This window comes from Furipterus horrens, unplaced genomic scaffold (assembly GCF_987537825.1).
Source record: "Furipterus horrens unplaced genomic scaffold, mFurHor1.1.pri manual_scaffold_6, whole genome shotgun sequence".
Lineage (NCBI taxonomy): Eukaryota > Metazoa > Chordata > Mammalia > Chiroptera > Furipteridae > Furipterus > Furipterus horrens.
The window spans coordinates 123,675,195-123,687,617 of record NW_028327176.1 but is presented as its reverse complement, the minus strand read 5'-3'; the positions used below and the strand labels follow the sequence as shown (position 1 = coordinate 123,687,617).

Below are 12,423 nucleotides of genomic sequence, written 5' to 3'. Positions count from 1 at the left end.
TATCACACCTAAAAAAATAATTCTTTAGTATCATTGTATGCAGTGTTCAGCTTTCCCCAACTGTCTCATAAGTTATTTTATTTTCTGGTTTGCAAATCAGGTTATAAATAAAATTCATGTATAGTAGGAAGTGGCAAACTGTTTTTGTAAAGAGCCAGATAGTAAATATTTAATGTTTTGCAGGGCATATGGTCTCTGTTGGAACTACTCAACTCTGTTTTAGTGCATAAATGAATATGCATGGCTGGGTTCCAATAAAACTTTATTTACAAAAGCAGGTGGCAGGCTAAATTTGGCCCAAAGACCACAGTTCATCAATCAATATACACCAAGTTAACATATTTCTTTAGTCTCTTAAGATGTAGACTCCGCCTTCCTTTCTTTCTCCCTGCTCTTCTCATTATAAGCTATTTGTTGAAGAAAATGAGTTGGTTTTCCCTTACAGTCTGGATTTTACCAAGTGTATCCTCATGGTTAACGTAACATGTTCCTCTGTTTGGTACTGCCTGTACATTTGTAATTCATTCTAGAGCCTTCAGGCTTGATTTGTAGGTAAGACAGACTACTTCAGAGGTCACATGATTCCAAAGCTCATGCTGTTAGGCACAACGATTTAGCTTCAAGGCTTCTCTTTAAAAGATCTAGCCTATAAGTGGCAAATGTCCTCACTAACTTTCACCTTTGTTGCCAGTTGAGCTCACATCTTTTCTTATTAACAGAGGCTTCAAAAAGGCATTTGACAATGTAGAAATGTGTAGACCAATCATGTATATGGAGGAATTTTAAGACTTGTTTAATTCTTACCTAATATTTCATTATTTGCATAAAAAACACTGATACAAGAGAAGCTTCACTAATCTAAAACCAAGGCCATTATTAGGAATTTCTCCTAAGTTCTTAGTAAACAAAAATAAAAAAGGGGAAGGCCACGCTGAGGACCACTAATCTTTATGTTGTCCACTTGAGCACAGTTTGATGTAAACTCTGTTCTCCCTGAAGGACTGACTGCTAACTGAGCCAGGCTTTGTAGATCTTACTATGATAAAAATATGTATACTTTCAGAAAGTAATATGGTTCCTCTCTCAACTGAAATAGGTCAGCTGTTTCTTGCTCAGAGCAATGGCTATTTTTCTCTTCATCTTATTAAAATAGTTGTGTTATTCTACATTTTTCCCTGATAAAGAAAATTAGTTTACTTTGGAGAAAGTATATACCAACTCATTCCAGATTCAGAATCTTTAATTTGCGTGTTCCATTTCCTGTTTTTATAAATGAGTTGCTTAGCTTTTATTTTAATAAGTTAAAAAGACATCTGTAGAGCAAAAAATGCTTTCTGATGAAAGCAGCAGAATGTTTTAGTTTTTCTTCTGCTAATATGCTTTTCTTCCAATTTAAAACATTTATTTTCACGTAGAAATTTCATCTACTTTGTAAATATTGGGCTTCTGAAGTATTTAATATAAATATGTACATAATAGTCTAAATTCAGATTTCAACTCATCCTTATCAGTATTCCAAAAGCATTATTCATTTTTAATAGTTTGGCTACTGTACCCAAAAGAATGCTGATTAGATAAAGGTATAAACTCTATAAAGGAGAAAAACACTTCTGTAAAGTAACCATTAAAAACTGAGATTTCATTTTAAATTAATATAGTTCTGATACACAAGGAGACTTTTTCTTTTAGAATCTATTTTATACTTTAAATTCTGAAATATTTTTTCAACATAAAAATATTTCATAATGCAAAAAAGCATACTTCTTGAGTACACACAATACAGGGTAGGTCAAAGTAGGTTTACAGTTATTTGTATGGAAAATAATATAATAACTAATAATAATACACGAATAAACTATTTCACATACAACTGTAAACCTACTTTTGCCCCACCCTGTATGTTTTCTACACCCATTAATATTTTCTCATATTTACTTCAGATTCTCTATCTTTAAAAGAAATTTTAAAAGTATGGATATACTGAAAGAGTATCTCATGTGTCTGTATGCACAGTTTTGTATATATAATTTTCAAAACTGGAATATTTGAGTATCTTTCCTCCTTGGATATGTCATTATTCTTTATAACTCAACATTATGCTTTCAAAATTTATTAACTGTTAATACGGGAAGACCTAACATTCATTTTAACTGTTAAAGAATACTCATTTTTGATGTAATACATCCAGCTATCTTTTAAAAAGATACTGTTATTTCCAATTTTTGTCTGTTACAAAAATTTTAAAATCCACAACCTACTACAGGTCTCCTCTATACAGACACAGCAGGCCTGTTGTATCTTAGAGCAGGGGTTCCCAACCTCCAGGCTGCCAAAAGGTACCAGTCTGGGCCTGTTGGGAATGGGCCACATAGCAGGAGGTGAGCTTGAATGTAATGTGCTTGAATCATCCCCAAACCATCCCCAACCCCACCCTGGTCCACAGAAAAACTGTCTTCCATGAGACCAGTACCCAGTGCCAAAAAGGTTGGGGACCACTGTCTTAAGAAGATATACAGCATTAACTTTACCCAGTGATGAATTCCATTTCCCCAAAATCACTAACAGCTGATATTGTTGTCTAGGTAACTTTTGAAAAAAGTTGTCAATCAGTAAATCATGAAACACCTTATTGTTTTGTAATTTTGCATTTCCCTGGTACGGCTGAGGTTGATCACTCATGTTAGTTTTTCTTTTGTGTTTCCTCTTCTATTAAACTGGCTTTTCACATCGTTAGCTCTTTTTCTATTGGCTCGGTTATCTCTTTATCTTATTGGTGTATAGTTCATTACATAATCTTAGTATTAATCTTTTATTTGTTACACATATTTTTGAGGAAAATACCATAAATCTATTTACCACGTCAACAATTTAAATATACGTTCTTAAAGATAATTTTCTTTCTCAAATTACTTTTGTCCATAAACATTCTCCTAGCACGATTTTCAACTGGCGTGCCCCCAAGAATTTTTAAAACATGCAATACCTAACTTTTTAGTCAGGGGCACTGACCTCTTTTGCCTGAAGACTGTCAAATTAAAAAATGACAACAGCCAACACAACAATAGCTGTCCAGCGTGAATAAATAAAAATTATACCATTTTTGTCAGATTGGCAACAATATATAATATGTTTTTTAGTTTGCTGCAGATATAGAAGTATTTCCTGAGATGAAAAAGGTTGAAAATTGCTGTCTAGCACACTGAGGCATCAGGAACTTGATAGCAAGTTGGGAGGAAGCAGATAAAGCTGGTGGGGATTTGCCCCAGGAGAATAAAAAGGAGGCTGATGAGGAGGCCTATCTTCTCCTCAAGTGGACCTCCTGCTAGTTGCTCTCAGGAGGAAATTTCATCTATTGGATGTTCTTAGTAGAAAGTTGCTAGCTAAAGAATTGCTTATACTAAATAGACTCAGTAGTAAAAAAAATTTAGTAATAGCTGATCATAAGGCCAGAGTCATCTGTGAAAATTACATATCATCTAGGTATCTAGAGAACTTTAAACTTATTAATAAAATCCTTAAACACACAAAAAAATTTACTAAAAACAAGACTTCTTCTCTTTATAGAAATAGTCACACCCCATGGATGTTCTGTAACTATTGTTTTCTTGGCTTTCCTAGATGAGGAAGCTGCTTGAATTCTATCTAAAAAGAAGAAAGCCACTTAAAGGAGTTACAAAATTTTGCAACACAGCGTCCCAATGGCATAATAATTGAGAAATTAAAATCAATGTTTTGATTTTGTTTTTAGTTTTGAACAGCTAAAGAATCAAGCCTTTAGAAAATCAATATGCCAGCAGTCTCTGAAATCCTACAGGGGCCACTTTCTCAAAGTTATTTTCATAATAAATAGACAACCAAGGTGATTTTTGTCACAAGATGGTAAATATACAATAATCATGAGGAGAAAATTCTGTCACTCCAAAAGAAATGATAGCTACAAACTTCATTTTTTGTAAATCCTTGCCTGAGGATATGTTTGTTGGTTTTAGAGAAGGAATGAGAGAGAGAGAGAGAGGGAGAGAGAGGGAGAGAAAGAGAGGGAGAGAGAGAGAGAGAGAGAGAGAGAGAGAGAGAGAGAGAGAGAGAGAGAGAGAGAGAGATGTGAAGAGGTGGGAGAGAAACATCGATTAGTTGCCTCCCATACATGCCCTGACCAGGGACTGAATCACAACCTAAGTATGTGCCCTGTCTGGGAATCAAACCTGCAACTTTTTAGTGTATGGGACAATGCTCCAATCAACTGAGTCACCTAGCCAGAGCAGAACTCTTATCAATTGATAAAGAAAAGACTCCAAGTAGGGCAATACAAAGTACATATATGTCAAGATATAAGCAAAGTTTTATCCTCAGCATTATATAGTTTTCAAGTCCCAAGAAAACAGAATTCAAATAAACACTATAGGAAGGATGTTGAGATAAGAGGATACAAACCCACTTATTCAAAAATCTGGTTCACAGTAGATTATATATGAAGGATATATTAAAATCAACATAAATATGTTATCTACAATAATTTTACTTCTATAAATAATAAGTGGGACACTATATATACTGGATGTAGAAGATAAATTAAAATATAAAACAGTTAACAGTGAAACACAAATAACTAAAATGGTCATTCAGTAATAGAAAATACTGCATAGTTTATCTTCCAGACTTTGGAGTCAGACTTCCTGGGTTCAATAACCTGGTGATGTTTACAATGACTATAGTCTGGCTGGCTACTTAAACTCTATAATCCTAAACCTGCTTTGCTCTCTAGTTAGGAGAATTAAATGATATAACATAAAATTTAAAATGAACAGTTACCTATTTTAAACAAACAAACAAAAAAACCCCATAAAAGCCTTTCTTAAATAAAGACATATGAAATGTTTTGAATGGTGTTTAACAGCTTTAATATATATTATTTTTATGATTAAATGTCCTATTTTCCTCTTAATATTTGTGATTTAACATATTTGTAATAGCTATTGGTACTTGCATGATAATTCCATTATTTCTGTCATTTCTGGTTCTATTTTCATTAATTGATTTTTTTCTCATGCTTTTGAGTTATACATTCTTGCTTCTTCACATGTTGTGATCTCTGAATGACTACAGTAGTCACTCTCTATATCACAGTTCACTTATCGCAGCCTCACTGTATCGTGGGATTTTAAAAAATATTACCTTTAATTATTTATCGCGGATTTTTTGCTGTATCACAGGATTTTGTGGTACTGTATATGTATGTTGTTAAAGTTACATAGGTTTAAGAGTGCAGAATAAATGTAAGGTTCCTACATCGTGAGGGGAATCTAGAATGTAATGCCCACGATAAGTGAGGGAATACTGTACTAGACACTGAAGAGAGCATGTTGTTGATGTTCCATGTTACGCTGTTCTAGCAGGCAGTTAATCTAGCTTGAATCAGTAAGATCCTCTCAAGGCTTGTTTATAAGCTTTGTTAGAATTCGTCAAGCATTGCCTTTCCCCAGGATTATAAATCACCATACTGCCAAGGTGTAATCTTTTAGGGTCTCTACTGAATGCCCAGAGTATTAAATAAGGTATTGCCAATATGACTGGATAGAATTAAGATTGCCTTAAGCATTGTGTGAGCTCTGACTATTGTTCAGCTCACAGCTTCTTCGTAATAGTTCTTTACTCAGTAGTTTCTTCACTTGGCCTTGTGAAGTGTCCTCCTGCACACATGTAGCTTAGTAGTCAACAAGTAATAAATAAACCTCTGTCTACATTTCTTGAGCTCTTCCTCTTCACAGTTTTCTTCGCTCCATGACCCTGACATCAGTGCTTCTGAACATCTGTCTCTGCCCCAGCTGGGCCAGGAAGCTGCCAAGATTTGGCTGGGCTCCCCTTGTACAGGCCAGTCCAGAAAGGGCCCCGACCCAAAATTCAAGGCAGTCACAGGGCTCACATCAGGTTTCCCTTATCTCTAGAATCACAGCTCAGCACTGCCTTTTGTGTTTAATTCACTAACTCATATATTTGTTTATATTTTCACCTATTGGGAAGGGTACTGTTAACAGTAAATTTTCATGACTTTTAAGTTATTTTTCAGAATTTTTGAGAAATTTTATTTAAAAATAATAATTATTTTATATACTTTGTGTAATACCTCATCTTTATATGCAAATGTGGAATACCACTCACGAATAAGAGTTGAATGTAGTTAATTCAATAAAGTCAACTTCTGAAATATGTCTCCATGAATCAGTTTCAGAAGATGGTTTAGTTTTATATCATAGATTAAAATGCATACAACAATAACTTTTATGTCCAACAAAAGACTAAATAAATCAAGGAACATGAATATCATAAAACACTACTGAGTCACTACAACTCCATTTTCTTAGTAAGAAAGCAGAATACAAAACTATACTGTCTCAATATTTGGGGGGAGCAAATAACTGTTCAAGAGATATAAAGAAAACAAAATGTGAAGTATGATTTTAATATTTATACTTTATAGATTTTCTGCAAAATCCACATTATATATAATAAATGTTATTATTTATATCTGACAAAAATTTTAAACCATTTTAGGCTGACATTTATAATAACCAGTTAACATACATAGTAAAGTAAAATTTGTCTTCTTTTGTTTGTATATCTGCCTTTCCCATTCCACCTTACTTTTCTGAATCCCTGTTCTCTTTCTGACTGATTTCATGATTGCTATACAGTGATATTTCCCAAATTTATGTATGCCCCTCTCCTTTCTCTCAAGTTTTAATTTCATATATCTAGCTGCCTACATTTAGATTACTTCAATGTTTCCTCAACTTTCAAATATCTAAACTCAACTTATTTGGTTTACAAATAAGCATTTCCTCCCAGCTACCTAACTTTTCTCAGTGATGGCATTTTCCCTATCTTTCAGTTTTACAGTATTTAATGTTTGCATTGATTCTCCTCCCTCCTTCACATTAAATCTTCCCTTGAGTCCTTTGGCTAACACTTCTTATACCCAGTGATTATTGCTGCTTGTGGAAGATTTATTGCATTGGAAGTCCCAAATAAATGGCCTCCCTGCAATCATGCCCTTTTCCCTACTCTGACTCTGTCTCTTTCTTACCAGCATGTTAATCTCTGATCCTTTTATGTAATGGACGGACACTGTGGACTGACTACATCAATAGTCACTCTATCATCCTTTTATAGTGTAAAAGCAAAAAACCCATAAATCAACATTTTCTATACTTCCTTGCTGCCAGGACTCTGAATATGTTGGTTCAGAAACGAATGCACTCACAAAAACTTTGTAGTTGAAACTGAGTCACATAGAGGGACAGGTACAGGGCCTACATTTGGCAGCTGTATATTGTGGCTGGACTGTTTTCTGGACCCTTGGTAGCGGCAGCTCCTTGATTCAGCAGGGAGCTTCCTGGTCATAATGGCAAAGGCAGCAATTCTTTTGGTAGCTAAATTCTGCTGCGTGGTTATGGGAGTTATTCATGAAAGTAAGGCCTGCAGCCTCTTCAGCCCTCCCTACAATTCCATAGCTATTGATGTATCCTTTTAGACATAAATTGGCTGAAGTTAGTTCTATTGTCTATTATTAAGAATGCCAACTAACAGTTTCCTTTTCTTTAAATAACAATACTAACATCTTGATGGGTTATTAGAAGAACTGATAGGGAAAGTTCATGTAAAGTATACTAATACGTATTACCAGCAGAAAAGTAGTTACTGTTCCTGTGTTATTGTTATCTTAGTGGCATAACAATCAGAAAGCCAGGGTTTGAGTCATATCTTTACCATTTGTTCTTTTTGCCATCTTAGTCAAATTGCTTAACTGCTCTAAGGTTTGATTTCTTCATCTATAAACTAGGTAAAAGTTATAACTGCTTCATGGAGTTTTGTGAAAATTAAATAAAATTTCTGTAGCTTATTATTCTCCACACAAATAATCTCATTTGATTACATTAATTCCCTACATTACTTCCTGATTTTAAATGCCATGACCTCACCCATTTCCTTAAAATCCTTGGCACACATTTTTATAAATATACCTGGTGTCTCTATATTCTGTTGTCCTCTCTTTTTTCAACTCAAAGGCATTTTTCAAGTTGTTTTTTTTCCATGAAATGTTTTCAGGGAATTGCAACCCACCTTTATCACTTCCTTGATCTTGGAGCTCCTAGGAACAGCACCATGCATTTGAACATTTCACTTTTACCAGTTAGTATATATGCCTTATTTCTTCCTCAAACTGACTTTCAGGTCCTTGAGATCAGCAGCAATTACTTAAAAAAAATTAACTAACAGAGTTCTTAAAAGAGTTTATCATTTAATAGTCACTTGAAATAACTTCTGACTAGATGATTTACCATGTTAGTTACTGAATTCAGTTAGATTATATAATATTATTGGAATATGTCATTTAATATAGAGAACTCAGATGAAAGAATTTGGTTAAAAGCTACTTTAAGTTATATCCATATATTTTTGTTATTAATTTTTCCTCTTTACCAAAACATTTCTACCTACCTCTGGTTTCCTTTACTTGTACTTTAATTCTACCATAGGAACAGCAATAATATTAAGTGAGCTAACAAAATAAATATATAATATTCCAGTGTCAGCAGTAAAATATGGGAATGACTGCTGTTACTTAGACATATTCATCAACAGTAACATTAAGACTTTGCACGTATGAAAGACCTTAGAGCACTGGTTTTCAACCCCAGATACACACTGGAATCACCTGGAGAGCCTTAACCACAGAGACCTCCATTTAATATGACTGGCATTTGGCTTGGCCACAAGATATTTAAAAGTTAAACAGATGGTTCTCACGAGCAATTGGGAAAAAGAACCTCTGGCCAGAGGCTGTTCTCCACTTAGCACCTTTCCCTTTCCCTTTTCTCTGGCTGCTTTGCTACAGGAACATGCTGTCTGGGTGGAGATTTAAGCCCATTCACCTAAGCATGCCTTTGTTGTCACCAGAGGTGCCTTTGGTACATATATAAAAGTACAGATGATAAGATATTAGTATCTGGAAAACTATTTTCTGAAAACATCTTTCCATAATTTCAGTAAGCAGTAAAAATATTCACATACATTATAAATAAGATGATAATTAAAATATCAGCTTTGCAAGAAGAGAAGTGAGAAGACAGGGAAAGAAAAGCCTACAGCTGTATTAACAATAAAGGAAAGTTACAGTTTCAAGTTTTAAGTACCTGAATGATGGCATCCAGATCATCAATGAAGCTATTTATTTCTGATAGAAGCAGAGATATTATAGATTTTCTTAACAAGCTGCAACTTCCCAGGGTTACCAGACTCTGAGAGACATAATGCTGTACCTGAAACTGGAGATAAAAATGAATAGGTTTCTACTTTTTATCAAGTCAGGTTAAAATATAGTTAGTGGGCATTTTCTAAGATTTCACTACTGAGTTCCATGCTGTCAGAAGTACAAAAAAAGTCAGTCTAAAACAATTATGAAAGATAATAGATAAATCATAATAATAAAATTAATAAAATTTTATATAGCAATTAATATTTTGAATTGTATGAAAAGGTACTAAAATGGAAATTTTAACTGAAATATCAAAAGAGGTTGTAATCGTTTAAATGACAGCTTACATACAGAATGAATAAAGATGACAAAACAAGACTTGTAAGCCTGTAGCCACTAAATATAGATGTGTCGAGATATATATATATATATATATATATATATATATATATATATATAAAGAGATGTAAATATAGATATAGATATTTAGATACATATAGAAAAGGGTGAGAGAGAAGTTTGGAGATATCATTGGGGAAGCTCTTGATGTACTATAAGTCCCACCTCCATGCTGGAGAAGGACAGGTGGGAAAGAGGACTTCTCTATTCTCCGCAAGTCAAAAGCTAGGCACTTTAGAGTGAGGAGAAAAAAATGAGAAGCTCTAAATTTTTATCTAGAGGCATCAAAAGTAAATGAAATTAAATGAAATTAAAATGAAATTAAAAGGACATTGGGAGACAATAAACTATTTCACATATAGTTATTAGAAAAACACTTATTAATCACATTAAGTAAAGTGTATATAACTCATAGCTGGAAATCCATTGAATATATATATTTTATTGTTTTTCTGTTAGAGTTATCCCACTTTTTCCCCCATTGCTCTCCCCCACCACACCCACCCCTTCTCCCACAGTCAATCCCCACCCCACTGTCCATGTCCATGGGTCATTTATACTTGTTCCTTGACTAGTACCTTCCTATTCTTCCCCCCCCCCATTTTTCCTCTCCCCCTTGGTCACTTTTAGTTCCTTGTTTCCATGCCTCTGGTTCTATTTCACTCATTTGTTTGTTTTGCTCATTAGTTTCCTGTATTAGGTGAGATCATATTGTATTTGTCTTTCGGTGACTGACTTATTTCAGTAAGTAGAATACAGTTCCATCCATGTTGTCACAAATGATAGGAGTTCCTTCTTTCTTTCTCCCTCCTGCATAGCATCCCATTATGTAAATGTACCACAGTTTTTGATTCACTCATCTACTGATGGGCTCTTAGGCTTTAAAATATCTGTGAGAAAGGAGGCTTCAAGGAGAATCTCAAACCCAGAAACGGCATCTACCTTGTGATTGTTCTATATGAGCTTAAAAGCATATTAAGAAAACATTGCTTTTATATATAAAATGTTTAAATGATTAACTTAATGCTAAATAAATAATGCCATATGAAACATGTTACTTGTGACCTCTAGGGAATGTAGCTATTTCTCAAACTGACATTTTAATATTTTAATTTTAAAGCTTAATCAATGACAATAATAAAGTTAATGAATTATAAAATTCAAAAGCAATTTTGATTATAATTCTGGGCATGCATAGCTAGCTATTAATAATAGTTTTCTAAATCAATAATAAAACCATATAAATATATTACCATAGAAATCATAGTTATTTATCTTGTTATTTCTTAAATACATAATTGGCTAAGACTCACACCCTTCGTAACTCTCCAGTACTACCTATTATTTTCAGATTTTTTACACTTCTGTTTGTCTGAAAGAAAGAGTACTATTATCTAAAGTACTCTATGTTCTAAGGAACCTCTGTTGGGTACTTTGCTAATGCTCTCAATGTTTACTTACCTCCTTTAAGTATTTAATTCTTTATGGGATAACTTAAAGTGAAGAAAAAGTTCACAGTAAAATAAAAAAGACTGTAATGACTGAGCTAGGTTTGCAGAATGAGTCCCAACTCTGCCAGAGTCACAACCCAGCTCCACTGTTTACTGACTTATACTGGCAACTGATAAAAGCTTTTATGTCTCAGGTTCTGTATGTGCAAAATAGTGAATGTCGTAGCACCTGCTTCCTAAAATTGTACATACTAAGTTAGACAATAAAAATGGTTAACATAGTACCAGGCACCTAGTAAGTACTCAGTGAAGGTTAAAAGTTATTACATTGTAGAAGGATAATATAAAAGCATTGAGGTTTATATAAGGTTAATTCACTGTTGAAAAGTTAAATACTGTAAGATCTATTTTTCTAGAGTTAGTAGAGTCCTATTAGAGAACATTGCTGAGAAGAAAATTTCACGAGAGATTTTTCCATAATAAAGCTATGAACTGTTGTCTCCCCAGTATTATTGAAGTTTATATGAGAGCAAAAACTAAGTATATAACCATTAGGTAATTAAAATTCTGTGAACACAATGATAAAAATGGCCTCTTTTCTTCCTTACACCTTAATCGGCACTTGCCTTTCTGTAAATACAGTGGAGCTTTTGAGAGAGGCTGACAGGGAGGCCAGGGCTTACAATAACATTACACGTGAGGCTACTGTGGTGGACACCATGGAAGGACTCGCCCAACACCCATGCCATCTCTATCTGTTCTGGCACGTCTTCCTGTATTTCAGGGGCTGGAGAGCTAGAAATAAATTTTCCCAGTTTCCTCTGCACTTAGGGTTTTTGATATGATTTGCATTCTGCCAATCAGAACTACTCATCTGAGACCCTGATTTAGAAGAGATTACAGAAGAGAAGCAGGGCACAGGGCATGCATTTTGTTGGTGCAGACTGTGGCAGCGGTGGTATGGTTCTTGCCCATCCTGCAGCTATTCAAAGGCTTCCTCCTTTTGGAAGTTCTTAATCCTGTCAGAAGCACGAAGATGCTACCTGCATGGCCCAGTGGTTTAGGGGAATCATTTCTATAAACTCAGCCTTCCCAAAGGTGCTTTGATCTGTATATTCACCTAGAGGGCTTACACAGCTCAGTGCCAGATGGAAGTGTTGAAATATGCAGGGATGGAAACTTCTACCACATGCCCAATAAATTTGTCTGTTTGGCCTGTGCAGAAGATAGGAGGATTCTGAAGAATATCATAAACTTAATCAGGCAGTGTTTTTAATTACACAGGGCTGCTGCTCCTGATGTAGTTCCTTTCCTGACATG

The 12,423-nt window shown here is 34.4% G+C and overlaps 1 protein-coding gene across 1 annotated transcript in view; it reads right to left on the bottom strand.

Annotated features, from left to right (window-relative positions):
- The window catches only part of MEI4 (meiotic double-stranded break formation protein 4), a 153,259-nt gene that overhangs the window by 36,924 nt on the left and 103,912 nt on the right, over positions 1 to 12,423 (bottom strand). The window contains exon 6 of the mRNA XM_090280813.1: positions 9,192 to 9,323. Within this exon, the coding sequence (XP_090136939.1) occupies positions 9,192 to 9,323 (132 nt within the window). The remainder of the gene's footprint in view (positions 1 to 9,191; positions 9,324 to 12,423) is intronic.